The 23,237-nt window shown below is 48.2% G+C and overlaps 1 protein-coding gene across 1 annotated transcript in view; it reads left to right on the top strand.

Moving 5' to 3' along the window:
* The first annotated feature begins 382 nt into the window (after window positions 1-382).
* Window positions 383-23,237, top strand: part of miga1 (mitoguardin 1) — a 179,551-nt gene continuing 156,696 nt past the window's right edge. Inside the window, exons 1-3 of the mRNA XM_072510401.1 lie at window positions 383-563; window positions 703-868; window positions 7,483-7,678. Coding sequence (XP_072366502.1) covers window positions 761-868; window positions 7,483-7,678 — 304 coding nt within the window. The 5' untranslated portion in view covers window positions 383-563; window positions 703-760. The remainder of the gene's footprint in view (window positions 564-702; window positions 869-7,482; window positions 7,679-23,237) is intronic.

Here is a 23,237-nt window from a genome sequence, read left to right as displayed (position 1 = left end):
AATCCAACTATCTTGCACATCTTTTTTGGGTTGTGGGGGTGAGGCCCACGCAGACGCGGGGAGAACGTGCAAACTCCACACGGACAGTGACCCGGGGCCGGGATCGAACCCGGGTCCTCGGAGGCCGCCGTGCCGCCACAGGCAGACCAACCTTGCAGCAGTGGTGCAATGTGGTGAGTCTGGCTATCCTGTCAATCACATTCAGGGAGAATGACAGGGAGCCCGGGGATGCAGCACTGGGAGCGAGCAAGCTTCACCCCCTCCCCTGCGGTCCCACCCCGGCAAGAGATCAGCACCCTCCCGGCCACGGACAGCGATTGCACCTCCGCCACACAGTCACAAGGTGCAAGGAGGTATAAACCCCTCCTCCTGCTCGCTTGCTCTTTCCTTACTGTGTGGCGAGGGCTGGTAAATGTATCGATTGGCACCTCGGTGCATTAATGCGTCTGCGAAGAGTGCAGCTTTTGCAGTCTGCTAAATTATTTCAATCAACCCTTTCCATTTGTTTAATCATCTCTCTGTGACACAAACAGGAAACCGTGTCTGATACCAGCATTATTAAGGTAAGGGCTGTGCAGAAAACAAAAATGCATCAATATTTATTCTTGAATCCCTGGCAGGGAGATGTCAACGATGATGTGTCTTGATGCAACATTGCCTGGCCGATTTATTTCTGCTTGAAATAACCTTTGTGTTTTGCAGTTGACAAGTTGCCCCTGAACAGGTCGGCTGGCTCAAAGGGGGATGGAAAATCGATGATATGCAAGATCTAGCCGAGGACCCCATCAAGGATCCGGCGAGGCACCTCAAGAACCTGGCCCTGCGAGCAGTCGATCTGCCCGTGTCTCTGTATCATTTTCTGCCAGAGGTCAGTTTCTATCTCTCCAGCTGAATAGGGCGGTAGCTGGGAAAAGCCCGTGGTCCGGGGGGAGGAGGGGGGGGGGGGGGGGGGGCGGCTGCTGCAACTTCATCAGTTTTTTGCCGGGCAACAGTTTTAGAAAAAACATGTTGAGTTTCTGACACGATTTTTCTGCAAGAATAAAGGTCTGTTCTGCAATTAGCAGAATAGCACTCATATTTGACACTGTCTTACAGAGGTTAATACAACACCCACTGAAATGTGTCAGTGTTTTTGATAGTCCACGAGAATGGGTCAGTATATACTGGGGTTCCCAGGCAGTAGGTCAGTATTTACATGGGGTCCCAGGCAGTAGGTTAGTATTTACATAGGGTTCCCCAGGAGTGTGTCAGTATTTACATGGGGTCCCTGGGAGCATGCCAGTATTTACATGGGGTCCCTGGGAGCATGCCAATATTTACATGGGGTCCCTAGGAATGTGCCAATATTTACATGGGGTCCCTGGGAGCGTGCCAATATTTACATGGGGCCCCTAGGAATGTGCCAGTATTTACATGGGGTCCCTGGGAGCGTGCCAATATTTACATGGGGTCCCTAGGAATGTGCCAGTATTTACATGGGCACCCTGGGAGTGTGTCAGTATTTACATGGGGACCCTGGGAGCGTGCCAGTATTTACATGAGGTCCCTGGGAGCGTGCCAGTATTTACATGGGGTCCCTGAAAGCGTGCCAGTATTTACTTTGGGTCCCTGGGAGCGTGCCAGTATTTACATGGGGTCCCTGGGAGCTTGCCAGTATTTACATGGGGTCCCTGAAAGCGTGCCGGTATTTACTTTGGGTCCCTGGGAGCGTGCCAGTATTTACATGGGGTCCCTGGGAGCTTGCCAGTATTTACATGGGGCCCCTGGGATTGTGTCAGTATTTACATGGGGTCCCTGGGAGCGTGCCAGTATTTACATGGGGACCCTGGGAGCGTGCCAGTATTTACATGGGGTCCCTGGGAGCGTGCCAGTATTTACATGGGGTCCCTGGGAGCGTGCCAGTATTTACATGGGGTCCCTGGGAGCGTGCCAATATTTACATGGGGTCCCTGGGAGCATGCCAGTATTTACTTCAGGTCCCTGGGAGCGTGCCAGTATTTACATGGGGTCCTTGGGAGCGTGCCAGTATTTACATGGGGTCCCTGGGAGCGTGCCAGTATTTACATGGGGTCCCTGGGAGCGTGCCAGTATTTACTTCAGGTCCCTGGGAGCGTGCCAGTATTTACATGGGGTCCCTGGGAGCATGCCAGTATTTACATGGGCCCCCTGAGATTGTGTCAGTATATACATGGGGTCCCTGGGAGCGTGCCAGTATTTGTAAGGAGCCCCTAGGAGCATGGCAGTGTTTACAGGAGGTGTCCAGGAGTGTGTTAGTATTTGTAAGGTGTCTTTCGGTGTGTGTGTCAGTATTTTCAGGAGGGAGTATGTTCAAATTTGCAGGTCATCCCTAGGAGTGTGTCGTTATTTACATGGGTCCCCCGGGAGTGTGTTATTTACATGGGGTCCACCAGGAGTGTGTCGGTATTTACATGGGGTCCCCCGGGAGTGTTTAGGTATTTATATGGGGTCCCCCGGGAGTGTGTCAGCATCTACATGGGGTCCCCTGGGAGTGTGTCGTTATTTACATGGGGTCCCCCGGGAGTGTGTCTGTATTTACATGGGGTCCCCCAGGAGGGTGTCTGTATTTACATGGGGTCATAGATACATAGGTGATAGCATGAGGAGGCTTTTAGGCCCTTCGAGCCTGCTCCACCATTCACCACGATCATGGCTGATCATCCAACTCAATAGCCTAATCCTGCTTTCTCCCCATAGCCTTTGATCCCATTCTCCCTAAGTGCTATATCTAGCCGTCTCTTGAATATATTAGCTGCCTCTTGAATATCTTGTATGTTAGTATTTACATGGGGTCCCCCAGGAGTGTGTCGTTATTTACATGGGGCCCCAGGAATGTGTCGGTATTTACATGGGGTCACCCGGGAGTGTGTCGGTATTTACATGGGGTCATAGATACATAGAAGATAGGAGCAGGAGGAGGCCTTTTGGCCCTTCGAGCCTGCTCCGCCATTCATCAGATCATGGTTGATCATTCAACTCAATAGCCTAATCCTGCTTTCTCCCCATAGCCTTTGATCCCATTCTCCGCCTCTTGAATATGTTGTATGTCGGTATTTACATGGGGTCCACCAGGAGTGTGTCGTTATTTACATGGGTGCCCCTAGGAGTGTGTCCGTATTTACAGAGTTTGAAAACTTAGAGAAGTGTTAAAACTACTTGTGGAATGTATTTTTTTCAAGTGTTTCCATAAACTGCATTGGCTGGAGTTTGAACCATTGAACTGTAAGGTTTTATTTATTAATATGAGTTGGGTGATGTGCCCGTTTCCTTGCCTATTCCTAATTGCCCTGAGAAACTTGCCGTTGAAATGCAACAGTGTTTGTGTGATGGTGGCTCCCACAATGATATTGGGTAGGCAATTGCATACCTCTGACCTACCAATGATGAATAGTGACATACGTCCAAGTCAGATGGTGCGTGAGTTGGAGGTGACGGTGTTCCTATAACATTGCTGCTTTTGTTCTTCATGGTGTTAATAGGTCATAGGAGAGGGAAATGCTTTTGACGTAACCTCACTGCCAATGCTGGAAATCTGTAATAAAAGCACAAACTGCTGGAAATTGCAGGACAGACAGCAGGTGTGGTGGGAGAAACAGCGTTTTTGTCAGCACAGGTAAATGTTTCAGACGTAACAGGGTTAAGTGAGTCTTGGAGTGGGAGCAGGTTAGCCCAGCTGGCCAGGCAGTTTTCTTGCTGTTAAGAATAATGCCAAGAACACGGCTCTCCATCCCAGCTGGGGTAGACCAACGACCTGCTTCCGTTCTCTGCTCTGTAGTAACATCACAGCACAAGCTCTGGTTTGGCGATCCTCGATCGAGAATTCTAACTGAAGAGCAGAGAAGCTGGGGATAGGGGTGAAATAACAAGTGGAAAAGCCTGTGAGAGGGTGCAAGAAAAGAGGGATTGCAAATGGTGCACGGTAAAAGGGGATTGTAATGAAAATCACCGTGGAAATTACTGCCGTGTAATCCTGTAGACCACGCATACTGAAGCCACAGTACAAGACTGGGACAGCCAGGTGTACACTGAGCCCTGTGTGGTGGGTGATATTGCTCATGATCATAATTGTTCTGTAGGGGATGGGTGTGAAGGTGAAATAAGATCGCCTTGAGGTCAAAGTGACAGTTCTGGCGGTGGGAGTTGGCAACTGAGGCAACTGCAAGTGGCTGTTTCTGCCCTCCGATTCCTCAGCCAGGTAGATCGGAGTGCCCAGGGTGCACTGACCTTCCAGTCCAGACCACCTGCGAAGCAGACCTACCCTTGGGGACTCTGATTGTACTCAGTTGCTCATTGCTAAGCCCCCTCCCCCCCCTCCTCAGAGTTGGTGATTTCTACTCTCCTGTCAAAGGCCTCATTCTAATTTTAAGGCTATACCTCCTTGTTCTGGACCTCCCTAAATCGCCCAACTAATTATGCAATTGTGTAAAGCTCTGGTGAGACCTCCATCTGGAACATTGCATTGACATTTGTCCGCTGCGCCTCAGAAAGGATAGAATGGCTTTGGTTGGATACAGCACAGGTTTATTAGATGACGCTTGGACTAAAAGAGTTAAATTATGAGGATTTATATTAGGCGACACGAATCCTGTGTTTTAAAAGCCTGAGTTGGGACGATTGTTCTCACTAATTGGCTGTTATTAGATTTTGGCTAGGCCAACATTTATTCCATTTCTCAGTTGCCTTTGAGAACTGCTACAGTTTATGGTCGGGGTTATTGGGGAGAGATTTTGACCCAGCGACAGTGAAGGAACGGTGATTATATTTCCAAGTCAGGGTGCCAAGTGTCTTGGAGGGGGACATGCAGGCAGTGCGGTTCCCATGATCTTGCTGAGCTTGGTCCTCTGGGCTGTAAAGGGGGAAGATTTGCTGACTCCAGAAGCTGTCACTATTGAGTATTTAATAGCTGCTTTGTAGCACATCACAGCAATAAGAACAAATTTAACATTTAAAAATACCTTCTAACTGATAGGTACACTTATTAAAGGGGTGAAATGAGCAAACACAAAGTGTGGGTGAGATTTGGAATTCTTTTCTGCCAGCACCAATTGATACTAGATCAATTGTTAATCTTAAAACTGTAATTTATGATTTTTAATAGCCAAACATGTTAAGGGATTTGGGACAAAGGCAGATCAGCAATGTCTTATTAAATGGGTGGAATAGACTCCAGGAGGTAAATGAGGGCAGCACGGTAGCCTAGTGGTCAGCACAATTGCTTCACAGCTCCAGGGTCCCAGGTTCGATTCCCGGATTGGGTCACTGTCTGTGCGGAGTCTACGTTCTCCCTGTGCCTGCGTGGGTTTCCTCCGGGTGCTCCGGTTTCCTCCCACAGTCCAAAGATGTGCAGGTTAGGTGGATTGGCCATGACAAATTGCCCTTAAATGTCCAAAATAGCCCTTATTGTTGGGTGGGATTACTAGGTTATGGGGATAGGGTGGAGGTGTGGGCTTGGGTAGGGTGCTCTTTCAAAGAACTGTGCAGACTCGATGGGCTGAATGGCCTCCTTCTGCACTGTAAATTCTATGATTCTATCACAAAGCCAGTGTTTTAAAAGCCTGATTTGGGCAGTTGGGACAATTGTTCCTATGTTCTATGTTCTATGGTCCTATGTTCCTAAGTTGTTGTAGCCTTTCAGAGCCAGCACCTTCCATGAATGGAACTGAGAGAATCATAGAATATACAGTGCAGAAGGAGGCCATTCGGCCCATCATGTCTGCACCGGCTCTTGTAAAGGGCACCCCGCTTAAGCCCACACCTCCACCCTATCCCCATAACCCAGTAACCCCACCTAACCTTTTTGGACACCAAGGGCAATTTAGTATGGCCAATCCTCCTAACTTGCACATCTTTGGACTGTGGGAGGAAACCGGAGCACCCGGAGGAAACCCACACAGACACTGGGAGAACGTGCAGACTCCGCACAGACAGTGACCCAAGCGGGGAATCGAACTTGGGACCCTGGAGCTGTGAAGCAGCAGTGCTAACCACTGTGCTACCGTGCCACCCAGGTGAGCTCTTGCTCTGCCTGACTGTATGGTGAGTTTCTCCAGTGTGTTGTCGAGCCATATGGATCAGGAAGGTCATAGATTCAGTGCTGAGTAAAGTCAAAGGACTCGTTGGTCTGGCAACATTGGCTTAGCCCTCATCACTGCCATCTTTGCCACCAACATCATGGTCACCAACAAGAATCATATCGCAGGGGCAGCACGGTGGCACAATGGTTAGCATTGCTGCCTCACGGCGCCGAGGTCTCAAGTTCAATCCCGGCTCTGGGTCACTGTCTGTGGGGAGTTTGCACATTCTCCCCGTGTTTGCGTGAGTTTCGCCCCCATAATCCAAAGAAGCGCAGGCTAGTTGGATTGGCCACGCTAAATTGCCCCTTAATTGGGAAAAATGAATTGGGTACTCTAAATTTATTTTTAAAAAAGAATCATATCGCAGAATATTCCAGAACAATAGGAGGCCAATCAGTCCATCGAGCCTGTGCCAGCTCTTTTGAAAGAGCTATAATTTCGTCCTGTTCTAGTCATTCACAATGAGCCCTGCAATTTTCTCCCCTTCAAGTATTTATTTCCAATTTCCTTTTGACAAGTTTCTATTGAATTTACCTCCATCACCTTGCAAGCATGGCTTTCTTTATCGCAACAACTTGCTGCGTTTAAAAAATAAACCCTCTCATTATCCCTCGCACTCTGTTTGCCATCGACCTTAAATCTTTGTCCTTTGGTTATCGACCTTCAGCCTATGCAGTCAATTTTTCCTAATGTCCTCCATCAAAACCTTTCAGGCACTTGTATTTTTATAGCACCTTTGTCCTTGAACAATCTTTTCAAGGAGCTTCACTGAGGCATTGGCAGACAAAAATCAACACTGAGTCAAAGAAAGAGGTCAGATCATTAGATGGGGAGATTCCAGTGCACTGGGCCTATGGGTCCTTCTATTCTTGTCCCTGGGATATGACAAGAAGTGTTCTTGCAAGTTTGGGTTTTATTTTTCACCATTAGTGTTGTTCACCCAGAAGAAAGAGAGGAGGAAGGCCCTGATGGCTAGGGTGGGAGGGTCTCATCTATCGAGGATGCATTGGATAGCACTCGAGGGTTTACAGGCCTCATTCCCAAAAGGGGCTGACCCCCTCCCAGGAGAAGCGCATCAGATAATGTGCCTCCCAAAAAGGTATTCCTCCTTCTCCAGATGAAGCCCAGATTTAAGGCATTAAAATTGTCCGAAAGGAGAAGATGAGGAAGCGTTTGGGAGGGAATTCCAGAGAGTGAGGCCTGAATGACTAAAAACATGGCTGCCAGTGGCAAGGTGAAGGGAGTGCGAGGGTGCACAGGTGATGTACGTGTATGTTTCGCCAAACGCATCCCTCAGTACCCACCGCAGAAATCCCCAGCCAGATCTTTTTATTTTGAATTAGTGACTAAATTGATGACTAACTCAGTATCTCCTTCCTGCCTGCCCTAGGTAAAGCTCTCTCCTCTGCTGAGGAAACTCTTGCTCATCTCCGTCGTGGGGGCTGCTTCACTCGCTATTTTGGCTCATCAGTTAAAGCGAAAGCGTGGGAAGAAGCAAAAGGAGAAAGAGAAGGAGCAGGAGCAGTTGCCATGGGAACAAGAGCTTTTTGTTCCTGAATTTTCCAGGACAGCAGCATCAGAGAAAGGTAAATGTAGACACTTGAAATCATTTTTTTAGCTGGCTTCATGTTTTCTGCGTGCATTCCGCTACAACCTCGGAATAATTTCTCATCGTGACTTCCGGAATGTTTCCTTGCAATATATTGGTCACCAGAGGGAATAGGAATGTGTTAAGGCCCCTTTGTCTCCTCAAACCGCTTTTGCCATTCAATTATATCATTGCTGATCTGTACCTCAACTCAGTCTTTACAAAATCCATTCAAGAGATTTGCGCATAGATCGTCCTTATTTGCTCTTGAGAACATAGGGATATAGGAACCAGGAGCAGGAGTAGACCATTCGGCCCATCAAGCCTGCTCTGCCATTCAAACGGGTCGTGGCTGATCATCCACCTCAAACGCCATTTTTCTCCCCTGTCCCCTCATTAGTCTCCAGAGATCTGCCGATCTCCGTCTCGAACGGAGAGAATTCCAAAGATTCACCACCTGGAAATTGCTCCTCATCTCAGTCCTGCCCCTTGTTCTGAGACCGTGTCCCTGGGTTCTAGACACACTGGCCAGGTGAGTCCTATCCGATCTACATCGACCCTGTAACGTCCTGTAAGAAGTTTGCAAGTTTCAACCAGCCACCTTAGTGACAATGGAGAGGCTTGCTGGGCCATTTCAGAGGGCAGTTTAGAATAACCCTAATAGCTGTGGGTCTGGAGTTACATCTAGGCCAGACCAGCTAGAGATGGCAGATCTCCTTCCCTAAAGGACATTCATACACCAAATTATTATTTATTTAGTGAATAGAAATTCCCGAAGCCAAGCAGTAATCTCCTAATTTTCTGAGTTTTAAGGCAATTAGATCATAGAATTTACAGTGCAGAAGGAGGCCATTCGGCCCATCGAGTCTGCACCGGCTCTTGGAAAGAGTACCCTTCTCAAGGTCAACACCCCCACCCTATCCCCATAACCCAGTAACCCCACCCAACACTAAGGGCAATTTTGGACACTAAGGGCAATTTATCATGGCCAATCCACCTAACCAGCACACCTTTGGACTGTGGGAGGAAACCGGAGCACCCAGAGGAAACACCCGCACACACGGGAAGGATATGCAGACTCCTGTCTGTTGCTTAGTCTGTTGCTTAGTCTGTAGAGGGGACACTCTTTGATAACTTGCAAAATTGTTTGTGTCTCTCCACAAGTGCATAAGGAGTTTTAACTGAGGCACGAGCCATGGACGTTAGCTACGCAGGGACCCTGACCTGTGCTAAAACTCTTCAGCAAACAACACTCTTGCTGTGCTAGTTCAAAGGGGGCAGTTGGGGTTTGTCGCAAAGAACGTGTTAGCGACTTCCCGTATTTCCTATTCCTTGATCCAAAGGATATCTGCTCTGACCTTGCTCAGGAAGAGGTGCTCCATGTGGGGTGCCAAGATGGAAGGCGGGCAGTTGGGTGGGCTGAACAGGCGGACCAGGTATGTTTTTATGACAATCCGCTCGCTTCATGGTCACCATTACCGAGATTTGCATCTTATTCCAGATTTATTTAATTAACCAAATGTAGATTACCCGACAGCCGTGGGGACAGCTGAACTTGTATCCCTGGATCATTAATCTGTTGCTGTTCCTGATTTATCTGGATTGCTGCATATCTCCTCGATACTTACCTAACAAAAATACATGGACCGCAGATTTAAAAAATTCAATCGACCTAGCATCCTTTGAAGGAGAGTTCCAGATTTTCACTCAGTAACGATGCTTCCTAATTTCACTTTTAAATGTATTAAGTCTAACTTTAAGGTTGCACCGTCTTGTTTTAGATTCCCCAATAAACAAATTGGTTTCTGTATATTAAGCCTAGTAAATGCCATTATCATTTTAAGCACTGCGTTAGGTTACCACACAACCGTCCAAGCTCGAGGGACTATAAATCTAGGGCGGCTGCATTGTTTCTGGGTGCCAAATGGGCCCCTGGGAGCAAAGGTCACCCACTGAGTTTTTCACAGGGGCGACCCCATTAATTGGCCATGAAACTAGTTCTCTGTCCTTTTAAGAATGGCGGGCAGGTCTCCGGGGATGGAAGGCAAACCCAAGACTTTTCAGTTGAAAATGAGCAGCAGAAGGTAATGGAAGGTAAGTGAGTGAGAGGGTGCTTCAACATGGAGACTCTGGGCGGGATTCTCCCATCCCGCGGCAGAGTGTCCACGGCGTCGTAAACGCCGTCGCCTTTTACGATGGCGTGAACGGGCAGCTGCCAGGAGTAATTCTGGCCCCTACAGGTGGCCAGCACGGCGCTGGAGCGATGCAACATGGCGCAGGGCGACAGGGGCCGTAGCGTAGACAAGGAGGCCCCCAGCCAGAGAGGCCGGCCCGCCGATCGGTGGGCCCCGATCGCAGGCCAGGCCACATCTGAGCCCCCCACCCCACCCGGGGTCGGACACCCCCCTCCCCTCCCTACAGGCTGCCACCCGACCCTTCACCGTCAAGGTCCCGCCGGCCCAGAGCAGGTTAGAACGGCGCCGGTGGGCCTCGGGTTTCCATCCGGGCCGGAGAATTGCGGGGGGGCCCGCGTAGAGCGGCGCCGCGCCAGCCACGCCGACGCCAATGGCGCCGTTTCTCCGCTCTGCAGAGAATCGCGTGCCGGCGTCGGGGGGCGTGGCCCGGTCGCGGGGATTCTCCGGCCCGTACCAGGGCTGGGAGAATTCCACCCTTAATCTCTCCAATTTATAAAAAAAAGATATTGGCTTTCGCAGCTAGGTCGACAATAGTGGACAGAGGATGAACTCCTCTGCAGGGTGGCCTGTGGCTGCTCCTGCACCCATGCAGGCAGGGTAGGCCTCACAGCCTGCCTGGTGTGGTGGGCCCCGCCCTACCGCACCCCAGGCAGGTAAATTGGCCCCTGCTCGTATCGGGAACATGGGGCTGAATTCTCCGCAATCGGCGCGATGTCCGCCAACCGGTGCCAAAAACGGCGCGAATCAGTCCGGCATCGCGCCGCCCCAAAGGTGCGGAATCCTCCGCATCTTGAGCGGCCGAGCCCTAACCTTGAGGGGCTAGGCCCGCGCCGGACTGATTTCCGCCCCGCCAGCTGGCGGGAAAGGCCTTTGGTGCCCCGCCAGCTGGCGCAAAACTGACTTTGCCGGGTGGCACATGCGCGGGAGCGTCAGCGGCCGCTCACGTCATCCCCGCGCATGCGCAGTGGAGGGGGTCTCTTCCGCCTCCGCCATGATGGAGACCGTGGCGAAGGCGGAAGGAAAAGATTGCCCCCACGCACAGGCCCGCCAGCGGATCGGTGGGCCCCGTTTGCGGGCCAGGCCACCGTGGGGGCACCCCCCGGGGCCAGATCGCCCCGCGCCTCCCCCAGGACCCCGGAGCCCGCCCGCGCCGCCTTGTCCCGCCGGTAAGAGAAGTGGTTTAATCCACGCCGGCGGGACAGGCATTCCAGCAGCGTGACTTCGGCCCACCCGGGCCTGGGGGGGGGGGCCCGCCAACCGGCGCGAAGCGATTCCCGCCCCCGCCGAATATCCGGTGCCGGAGAATTCGGCAACCGGCGGGGGGCGGGATTCACACCAGCCCCCGGCGATTCTCCGACCCGGCGGTGGGTCGGAGAATCTCGCCCATGGAGTCAACTGGAAAGTCCCATTTGGCCTCCATGAATTGCCCTCAACTAGGCTATTAATGAGGTTAATTGACTATCCACAGATTAACAGCCAGCAAAGTGTTTGCGAAATGCGGCCATTGCAGTAATGTAGGAAAGCGGAGCAGTCAATTTGCACGCAGCCAAACAGCAATCGAGGCAAACAACCCGGGCGAAATTCTCCTACCCGCCCCGCCACATTTCTGCCCCGACCGGCCGGCGGGAGCCTCCGTAACACCGGCCGGTCAATGGGGTTTCCCATTTTGGGGCAGCCCCATGCCGTCGGGAAACCCCCCGGGCGCCGGCAGAACGGAGACTCCCGCCAGCGGAGAATGACGCCCCTTGTTCTTGGTGGGTGTCGGCTGAGGGGAAAATATCGTCACGGATACCAGAACTCCCTGCTCATCTTTGAATGGTGGCATGAAACCTTTAGATTCCAAACGAACCATCAGAATAGACAGTGAGGATCTCTTTTTAATGCCACATCCCAGGAACTTTGCCTGCAACAATATAGCGGTGCATCAGTAAGACACAGTGCAGAAAACATTCTCAAATCCCCTATCAACCTGTGAACCCAGAGTGCAATCAACAGAGCTGAACATATGGTGAACCTTTTAATAGAAAATTAGTGGATGAATCTATAGTCGGTTGTGCATTAGTTGCCAGTTTTTTTCAGAACGCTTAACATTCTTTGATCTGCAATTCCATTTAAGGGTTGAACTTTAACCTACCAAATGTCAATATACGCAATGGTCCTCCTCAGGGACAAGCGGATATAAGACTGTTGAAAGGCAGAAAGATGCCATTAGTCTCAAGCAGGGCGGTTCCATTTTCATAGATCAACCCTCAACTATTATCTGCTCACCATCCTCTTCCATCATTATTCTCTCCAGGCTCATATCTGATTGCTCCTTAAAGCCACTCATGCCATCTGGTTCGATGATACTCTGCAGTGACATAGAATCCCTAAAGTGCAGAAGGAGGCCATTCGGCCCATCGAGTCTGCATCGACCCTCTGAAAGAGCACCCTACCTGTGGTCCGGCCCCCACCCTATCTCTGTAACACAGCCTAATGTTTTGACATTAAGGGACAATTAATCATGGCCGATCCACCTAACCTGCACATCTTTGGACATTAGGGGGCAATTTAGCATGGCCAATCCACCTAACCTGCACATTTTTACGCTGTGGGAGGAAACCGGAGCTCCCGGAGGAAACCCATGCAAACACGGGGAGAATGTGTAAACTCCACACAGACAGTCACCCAAGGCCAGAATTGAACCCGGGTCCCTGGCGTTGTGAGGCAGCAGTGCTAACCACTGTGCCGCCCTGAACACATTCAACAACTCTGAATTCCTTTTGGGTTAAAGGTTGAAACTGGGTACAGAGGGAGTGCGGCACTATTGGAGGTGCCGTCTTTCTGATGTGACCCTAAACAAAGGCCCAGCCTCTCCTTTCAAGATCCCTTGACATTGTTTTGAAGAAGTAGCAGGGAACGTCTCCCTGGTGTGGCGGCCAATATTTATCCCTCAACCAGCATCAGATCATCTTTTGTGGAATCCTGCTGTGCAAAAACCGGCCACGTTAATTTCCAATGACCACACCTCAGAAATAGTCCATTTGTTGTAAATCACTGGAATATCCTGAGATTGGGAAAGGCACAATGTGAATGCAATTTTGTTTTGTTTTTCTACCTGCAATTAATTGAAGGGTTTGGGCAATGGAGTCGGCACAGTCTCCACTCTTTCAGCTTTAATAATTGAACTTCTGAGAGTGGAACTCTGTGATTGTGGGTGAGTGTCCTTGAGCGGGCCTCTCCTTCCTCACAGTTAATTAAAGTTTCAGTCAGGCAGACAGAGAGGTGAACGTAAGTGAGGTAGCGCTTTTGAATGCCGGCCTTTATCGCAAGGGGCTGGGATTCACAAGCGAGGAGTTGATGATCCAGGTGAACACAGCCTCGATCAAATCCTACAGGCGTCCCGCATTCAGTTTTGGACACCATAGCTCAAGAAAGATATACAGGCCCTGGAAGGGGAGCCCACAGATTCTCAGGCGAGAAAGACTAAATCATGAAGGCAGATTGCACAAACCTAGGGCTGGGTTTTCAGGCCCCAGCTCCAGCCCACCTCAGGGCCACAGGCGTGAGGCCGGAATGAGGGCTGGCAGGGCTGCTCGCCCCCACTCCTTGGAATCCGTGCAGTGCAGAAGGAGGACATTCGACACATCGAGTCTGCATCAAGCCTCCGAAAGAGCCCTATACCCAGGCCCCCCCCCCCCCCCCCCCCCCCACCCTATCCCCGCATTGATCATGGCCAAACCACCTTATCTGCACATCATTGGACTGTGGGAGGAAACCGGAGCACCTGGAAGAAACCCACGGGGGCACAGTGGTTAGCACTGCTGACACAGCATCAGGGACACAAGCTCGACCCTGGCCCTTGGTGGCTGCCTGCGTGGAGTTTGCATGCACTCCCCGTGGCTGCGTGAGTTTCCTCCGGGTGGTCCCACAATCCAGAGGTGCGCAGGTTAGGTGGATTGGCCATGGTCACTGCGCAGTGTTATGGGCCAGAGTTTATCATGGAATTCACCTGACCCACAACCTTTAATAGATTGTGGTATGGGGAGCACACGGCCCACGGCACAGGTGTGGGACAGCAGAAATGGAAAAGTATTTTTTTAAAGCAAAACAATGTTTATTCTATGAACTCAAGTTAACCTTTTTAAAACATACAGTGAACATCTTAGCAACCATTAATTCAAATACAACCACCAAAGAATACACACTAAGTATTCCTTTAAGCTTTCCTTTTAACATCCATAAGACTTAAAACATGTTTTACCAGAAGCACATCAGGTTAAAGTCACTACTGTTATTAGTTTAAATCACCAGGATCGATTTACAGTCTTTAGATTACAGAGAGAGGCTCTAATACACCTTCTGGCTGTGACTGCAGCTATCCAGCTCTGAAAACAAAACTAAAACACACCCTGCAGCAAACAGCCTAAAATGAAAGTAAAAAGCCGACAGACAGCTCAGCTCCACCCACACTCTGACATCACTGCAGTAATAAACACACATTTCTTAAAGGTACTCTCACTACAGATACTTATATACATACCCATTTATAAACACCCATTTCTTAAAGGTACTCTCACATGACACCTCCCCCCAAGAAAAAAAAACAAACCATCAACTTCAAGATGGTTTCATTTTTCACCTTTTCACTATCCTCTAAGAAATGCACACAGGAAATATACTTTTTTGATTCAGAAAACAACACACGCAAACAGCTACAATATAGTCCATTTTATTTTCGCTTTTCATCCTCCAACTGAAATCCTTCTCGATTGACAGTCTTTTTGAACAAGAAGGTTCTGCACAATCCATCCATTTCTCCATGCCGCGGCATTTCTCTTTAAAGTCAGATACTTTCGTTCAATCTGATCACAGAGTCCCTTGTAATTCTCCAACACAGGAGCATTGGTTATCACAGCATTCAGGCAATCAAATACCTGTTGAAACTCTGCTGTCCACTGAAATTTTCGATGTTTCTTCAGCAAGTCCATCAGTGGAGCAACCACGCTACAAAACGTTTGCACAAATGTTCGATCAAATCCACTCATGCCAAGAAATCACATTATTTCCCTTTGTCTTGAGGGTATCGGAAACTCCTCAATAACTGTTGGTTTCACATCCTGTGTGACCATTCGACCCTGCCCAATTGTATGGCCAAGGAAAGTGACTTGGGCTTTTCCAAATTCACTTTTGGCTAGGTTTATCATCAAACCCGCCTCCTGAAGTCGATCGAATAACTCCGTCAGATGTTTTAAATGTTCTTTCTATGTCTGGCTGAAAATTACCAGTTCATCGATGTATACCGCACAATTGGGTAATCCTGAAATAATTTGTTAGTTAACCGTTGAAATGTGGCTGGGGCGTTTTTCATGCCAAATGGCATAACTTGGAATTGGTATATACCATCTGGAGTAATAAAAGCTGAAATCTCCTTCGCCCTTTCAGATAAAGGTACCATTAACCTTTAAGTAAATTGAGTTTGTTAATGAAAACTGATTGTCCCACTTTCTCAATGCAATCCCCCAAACGTGGGATAGGATAAGAGTCCGTTCTTGTAACTGCATTAACCTTTCTATAGTCCACCCACAACCATTGGGTACCGTCTGGTTTAGGCACCATCACTATGGGTGAGCTCCATTGGCTGCAACCCACTTCAATTATGCCATTTTTAAGCATACTCTCAATCTCTTTGCTAATCTGTGCCAATTTTAAAGGGCCATGATGTGGAGATGCCGGCGTTGGACTGGGGTGAGCACAGTAAGAAGTCTTACAACACCAGGTTAAAGTCCAACAGGTTTATTTCAAACACTAGCTTTCGGAGCACTGCTCCTTTGTGGGCAGCACAGTAGCATTGTGGATAGCACAATTGCTTCACAGCTCCAGGGTCCCAGGTTCGATTCCGGTTTGGAGCACTGTCTGTGCGGAGTCTGCACATCCTCCCCGTGTGTGCGTGGGTTTCCTCCAGGTGCTCCGGTTTCCTCCCACAGTCCAAAGATGTGCAGGTTAGGTGGATTGGCCATGATAAATTGCCCTTAGTGTCCAAAATTGCCCTTAGTGTTGGGTGGGGTTACTGGGTTATGGGGATAGGATGGAGGTGTTGACCTTGGGTAGGGTGCTCTTTTCAAGAGCCGGTGCAGACTCGATGGGCCGAATGGCCTCTTTCTGCACTGTAAATTCTATGATAAATTCCTCAGGTGAATGAAAAGGTAAGTTCCAGAAACATATATATAGACAAATTCAAAGATGCAAGACAATGCTTAGAATGCGAGCATTTGCAGGTAATTAAGTCTTTACAGATCCAGAGATCCAGAGAATTTTAAAGGGTTAAGTCTGTATGGATGTTGTTTGATCGGAACAGCCTTTCCCACATCTACATCATGTATAGCCATTTTAGTACTTCCCAACTTATGCCCACCAACTTGCCCATGTGATATCAATAACTCTTTCAGGTCAGTTTGTTTCTCCTCTGGAAGGTAACTCAACAATTTATCCCAATTTTTAAGAACATCCTCATTTTCCAATTTAATTTGAGGTATGTCAAATTCACAGTCATCTGGATTTGGTTTGTCACTTTGAGTTAGAATCATTAAAACCTCCTTTTTCTCTCCTTCCCTTTCAAAGTCCCTTTTAAGCATATTCACATGACACACTCGGTGAGTTTTCCTTCTGTCTGGCATTTTTACCACATAATTCACCTCACTTAATTTCCTTTCAATCTGATAAGGTTCACAAAACCTATCTTTTAAAGGTTCCCTGATAGTTGGTAACAACACTAAAACTTTATCCCCACTGGCAAAATTACGAACTTTGGAATTCCAGTCCGCTATCCGTTTCATCACATTTTGTGCAATTTTTAAATGTTGTCTAGCCAATTCACCTGCCCTATTTAATCGTTACCTAAAATTTGACACGTAATCCAATAATGTAATTTCCGATTTCTCACACATCAATTTTTCCTCAATCAATTTAAGTGGTCCTCTTACCTCATGACCAAAAATTAGTTCAAAAGGACTAAATTTGGTTGACTCATTAGGTGCATCCCTAATTGCAAACAGTACGAATGGAATTCCTTTATCCCAATCCTCTGGATAATCGTGACAATAAGCCCTCAACATTGTCTTTAATATCTGATGCCACCTTTCTAACACTCCATGAGATTCTGGATGGTATGCAGTTGATTTAAATTGTTTTATTCCTAAGCTATCCATAACGTTGTTGAATAACCTTGAGACAAAATTTGATCCTTGATCCGATTGTATTTAAGTAACTCCTCCACAATCTTTTTAGCTCTAATATTAGTACTGGAATGGCCTCTGGAAACTTAGTAGGCACATCTATTATAGTAAAAAGATATTGATTCCCACTTTTCGTTTTGGGAAGCGGTCCTACGCAATCAATTAGGACCCTTGTAAAAGGCTCCTCAAGGTTTTATCACTGCTTGAGGTTTCCATATCACTTGACATGTGTGACATGATCGACAAAATTTAACTAAGTCCAGTGAAGATGGTGAAGTGGTAGTAGGAGTAATAGAGAAACTATCTTGTCCAGGAATACAGTTTATCTTGGGTGATGATATAGCTGGATCGCAGGTGGGAGTGATGCCTACGGTGGTTGATAAGCCAGTGGAGAATCAGACAACTGAAGTGTTGAAGGAAGAATATCCTGGGAATTTCCGGATTGTGTGGTAACAAGGTCGCAAAGTCACAGGTTAAGACAAGAGGAGAAATCAAAGAATGAAGATGACGTTGAAGTGCAATTATCAGAAACGATTTTTGTTCAGATGGTTGAAAAAGAACAAGAACAGGTGGAGGATGAGGCAGATATTTTTAGTTCAGGAAAATTACTACAGAAAGATGTAGAAAGAAAATGGATGTATCAGAAAGCATACACGGAAGAGAAATCTGCGTGTATACCAGACAGAGTGTTATTACCGTAAAAGTAATGTCTTGATGAGAAAATCGAGACCTTTCCATATGCAGGTGGATGAAAAGTGGGAAGAAGTTCATCAAGTAGTATTGCTGGTAGGATGGTATTGCGAGTTGCACATGAGGTACCAGTGGGAGGTCATTTGGGAATAAGGAAAACTCAAGCTAAAATCCAGAAACATTTTTATTGGCCTGGACTACATAAAGATGTAGTTAAATTTTGTCAATCATGTCACACATGTCAAGTGATAGGGAAACCTCAAGCAGTGATAAAACCAGTGCCCTTAATACCCATTCCAGCATTTGAGGAACCTTTTACAAGGGTCCTAATTGATTGCGTAGTACATCGTCCTAAAACGAAAAGTGGGAATCAATATCTTTTGACGATAATGGATGTGTCTACTAGGTTTCCAGAGGTCATTCCAGTATGTAATATTGCAGCTAAAAAGATTGTGGAGGAGTTACTTAAATTCTTTACTAGATATGGACTACCCAAAGAAATACAATTGGATCAAGGATCAAATTTTACCTCAAGGTTATTCAAAGAAGTTATGGTTAGTTTAGGAATAAAACAATTTAAATCAACTGCGTACCATCCAGAATTGCAGGGAGTGTTAGAAAGGTGGCATCAGACATTAAAGAAAATGTTGAGGGCTTATTGTTAAGATTATCCAGAGGATTGGGATAAAGGAATTCCATTCGTACTGTTTGCAATTAGGGATGCACCTAATGAATCAACCAAATTCAGTCCTTAGGGGCTGGTTTAACACACTGGGCTAAATAGCTGGCTTTTAAAGCAGACCAAGGCAGGCCAGCAGCACGGTTCAATTCCCGTACCATCTCCCCGAACAGGCGCCGGAATGTGGTGACTCGGGGCTTTTTATCGTAACTTCATGTGTAACTACAGAGAGGTTGAGTAGACTGGGACTGTACTCGTTGGAATTTAGAAGGATGAGGGGGGATCTTATTGAAACATATAAGATTATGAAGGGAATAGATAGGATAGATGTGGGCAGGGTGTTTCCACTGGCGGGTGAAAGCAGAACTAGGGGGCATAGCCTCAAAATAAGGGGAAGTAGATTTAGGACTGAGTTTAGGAAGAACTTCTTCACCCAAAGGGTTGTGAATCTATGGAATTCCTTGCCCAGTGAAGCAGTAGAGGCTCCTTCATTAAATGTTTTTAAGATAAAGATAGATAGTTTTTTGAAGAATAAAGGGATTAAGCGTTATGGTGTTCGGGCCGGAAAGTGGAGCTGAGTCCACAAAAGTTCAGCCATGATCTCATTGAATGGTGGAGCAGGCTCGAGGGGCCAGATGGCCTACTCCTGCTCTTAGTTCTTATGTTCATTGAAGCCTACTTGTGACAATAAGCGATTTTCATTTTAAATTTTGAACTAATTTTTGGTCATAAGGTAAGAGGACCACTTAAATTGATTAAGGGTACGGGTGAAGTGTTGAAGGCAATCGTCTGGGAAGCTCTAAAGCCGGTGGTGAGGGTTGAGGTAATTTGTTTAAGGCCAGGGTGGACAAAGAAGAGAGGTTGGAGCGGCAGAGGGTAATAGATGAGATGTTGGAGGTAGATAGGAGGTATGCAGAAGATGGGGACCCAGCAAAGCTGGAAAAGAGGAAGGAACTACAGGCGCGCTTTGACCGACTGTCCACCAGGAAGGCGGTGCGCCAACTGAGACGAGCAAGGGGTGCAGTCTATGAACATGGAGATAAGGCGTATGTTAGCAGGTCAGCTCCGGAGGGAGGCAGCGGCAAGGGAAATTCTTCAGGTGAGGGATAGGGAAGGGAAGTTGATGGTGGCTCCAGTGTGAATAAAAAGGTTTTTGAAGAGTTTTATGAGAGGTTGTACAAGTCAGAGCCACCCGGGGGAGACTGTGAGATGCAGGAATTTCTAGATGGGTTGGAGTACCCAAGGCTAGGGGAAGGGGACAGGGCTACATTAGAAGGAGCAATAGTGGAGCAGGAGATAAAGGATGCGATTGGGAGGATGCAGTCGGGGAAGGTGGCAGGGCTGGATGGGTTTCTGGAGGAATATTATAAAAAATTCAAGGATAGGTTGGCACCCCTGATGGTGGGGATGTTTGAGGCGGCGATAGGGAAGGGGGTGTTGCCACAAACCTTGGGGCAGGCATCGATTTCACTGTTGCTAAAAAAAGATAAGGATCCGACGGAGTGTGGGTCGTATAGGCCCATATCACTTCTGAATGTGGACGCAAAAGTGTTGGCGAAGGTACTGGCGGGTAGGCTGGAGGTGTGCCTCCCGAAGGTGATAGGGGAGGATCAGATGGGGTTTGTGAAAGGGAGGCAGCTGTTTTCGAACATTAGGAGGGTTTGGGACGTCGTTATGGCACCGGCGGAAGGAAAGGAAACAGAGGTGGTTGTGGCACTGGATGCTGAGAAGGCGTTTGACCGGGTAGAATGGGGGTACTTGATGGCAGTTCTGGAGCGGTTTGGGATTGGACCAAGATTTGTGAACTGGGTAAAGCTATTATATAAGGAGCCGAAGGCGAGTGTCGGCACAAACAATATCAGTTCGAGATACTTTTCTCTCCACCGTGGGACGAGACAGGGATGTCCTATGTACCCCCTGCTGTTTGCACTCGCGATTGAGCTGTTGGCATCACAATGAGAAGTTCGGGAGCATGTAAAGGAATAGTGCGGGGGGGGGGGGCGGATAGAGCATAGGGTGTCCTTATATGCCGACGACTTGCTGCTGTATGTGTCGGATCCGAGTGCGTCGATAGGAGGAATATTGGAGCTACTGTGGGTATTTGGGTCTTTCTCGGGGTACAAGCTGAACCTGGACAAGAGTGAGTATTTTGTGGTGTCTCGGCCGGGGGTGGGGGCAGGGGTGGTGGGGGGGGGGGGGCTGCCATTCCGTAGGGCAGGGACTCACTTTAGGTATCTGGGGGTGCAGGTTGCCCGGGAGTGGGGGAGGTGTGGTGGTATGTATTAGGGGTATTAAGGTACCCTGGGATGCCGAGAGGCTATTGGTGGATAGACACTGGATCCCGATTGGATCAGCCGCCTGCTGGCTCCACCCAGTAAGGCGGAGTATAAGAGCCCGGGTTCTCCCAGCAGCCGCATTCTGTAACTGAGCTGCTGGGGAACAAGTCTGCGTAATAAAGCCATCGTTCGACTCCTTCTCATCTCGTCTCGTGAGTGATTGATTGTGCTACAGGAGGCTTCGCAGGTACAACATCACTAGTTTGGTGGGGAGAATGAAAGCCGATCTGGCAAGGTGGGATGGTCTTCCTCTGTCACTAGCGGGTCGGGTACAGGTGGTTAAAGTGAATGTGTTGCCGCGATTTCTGTTTATTTTCCAATGCCTGCCGATTTTCCTGCCAAAGGCTTTTTCCAGGGAGATTGAGGGAAGGATTACCTCGTTCATATGGGGAGGGAAGGTGGCCAGAGTGAGAAAGGTGCTGCTACAGAGGGGAAGGCAGGCAGGAGGTTTGGGTCTCCTGAACCTGATGTACTACTACTGGGCGGCGAATGTGGAGAAGGTGCGGAGCTGGGTCAGAGGGGTTGATTCCCAGTGGGTCAGAATGGAGGAGAGTTTGTGCAGGGGGTCGGGGCTGAAAGCACTAGCAACAGCGCCGCTCCCGATAGCTCCGGGGAAATACTCACGGAGTCTGGTAATAATAGCTTCATTGAAAATCTGGAGGCAGTTTCGCAGTATCTGACTGTAATAAAGCCACAGTTGTACCCAACTTTAGTCTTTGTGCAATTGATCGTGCATCAAGCAGGGAGAAGTGTTTAGGTACATGCAGGTTCGGGATTTTGCCAAGAAGGAGATACAGAGCTTCCCAGAGGAACCGGCCTCCACATTGCTGGAGGAGGTGCTGACGACAAGGGGACTGGAGAAGGGGGCAGTGTCAGCAGTGTATGGAGCTATTTTGGAAGAGGAGAAGGCACCACTGGAAGGGACCAAAGCAAAGAGGGAGGAAGAGCTGGGAGAGGTTATAGAGGAGGGGGTCTGGTGTGAGGTGCTCCGGAGAATGAATGCCTCCACCTCATGTGCGAGGTTGGGGCTGATACAGCTGAAGGTGGTATATAGAGCGCACCTCACGAGGGCGAGGATGAGCCGATTTTTTGAAGGAGTAGAGGATGTGTGTGAGCGTTGCGGGGGGGGGCCCGCTAATCACGTTCATATGTTTTGGTCCTGTCCAAAGCTAGGGGAGTACTGGAAGGAGGTGTTTAGGGTAATTTCCAAGGTGGTGCGTATGAAACTGGACCCCGGTCCCCGGGAGGCCATATTCGGGGTGTCGGACCAGCCAGGGTTGGAAACGGGTGCGGAGGCAGATATCATAGCCTTCGCCTCGTTGATCGCCCGAAGGCGGATCCTGCTGGGATGGAGAGCAGCCTCTCCACCCTGTGCCCTGGCGTGGCGGGGGGTCCTGTTGGACTACGTGACCCTTGAGAAGGTTAAGTTCGAACTGAGGGGAAGCTCGGAGGGGTTCTACAAGTCATGGGCACTATTTATTATGCATTTTCAAGAACTAGATAACATCGAACATTAGTTGGGGGGGATGGGTGGGAGGGTTGGGGTGGGAGGGGGGCTGCGTATATTAAGGGTGACTGGGTAATCCCTGATTCCTTTTTGTCATTTGTTTATGTAAACATGCGGGCTGATGTTTGGAGGTTGGTGGGAGGATGTGAGTGTTGTTACTGTTATGGGGATTGACATATCTGTTGCTGATTATTGTTTATTGTTGATGGGTGTAAATGCGGGAGAAAACGTGAAAAGGAGGAGAATAAAAATATTTTTTTAAAAAATTGATTAAGGAAAAATTGGTGAGTGAGAAATCGGAAATTACATTATTGGATTACATGTCAAATTTTAGGGAACGATTAAATAGAGCAGGTGATTTGGCTGGACAACATTTAAAAGTAGCACAAAATGTGATGAAACGGGTAGCGGATGAGAAATCCAAAGTTCGTAGTTTTGCCTGTGGGGATAAAGTTTTAGTGTTGTTACCAGTGGTAAGTGAACCTTTAGAAACAAGGTTTTGTGGACCTTATCAGATTGAAAGGAAATTAAGTGAGGTGAATTATGTGGTAAAAACACCAGACAGAAGGAAGACTCACCGAGTGTGTCATGTGAATATGCTTAAAAGGTACTTTGAAAGGGAAGGAGAGGAAAAGGAAGAGGTTTTAATGATTCTAACTCAAAGTGACAAACCAAAAACAAGATGACTGTGAATTTGACATACCTCAAATTAAATTCGAAAATGAGGATGTTCTTAAAAATTGGGATAAATTGTTGAGTTACCTTCCAGAGGCAAAATGGACTGACCTGAAAGAGTTATTGATATCACATGGGCAAGTTTGTAGAGATAAATTGGGAAGTACTAAAATGGCTATACATGATGTAGATGTGGGAAATGCTGTTCCAATCAAACAACATCCATATAGACTTAACCCTTTAAAATTGGCACAGATTAAC

The sequence above is a fragment of the Scyliorhinus torazame genome, chromosome 7 (assembly GCF_047496885.1).
Source record: "Scyliorhinus torazame isolate Kashiwa2021f chromosome 7, sScyTor2.1, whole genome shotgun sequence".
Taxonomy (NCBI): Eukaryota; Metazoa; Chordata; class Chondrichthyes; order Carcharhiniformes; family Scyliorhinidae; genus Scyliorhinus; species Scyliorhinus torazame.
Note: the sequence above shows the minus strand (reverse complement) of the source record. Positions and strands in the feature narration are given on the sequence as shown.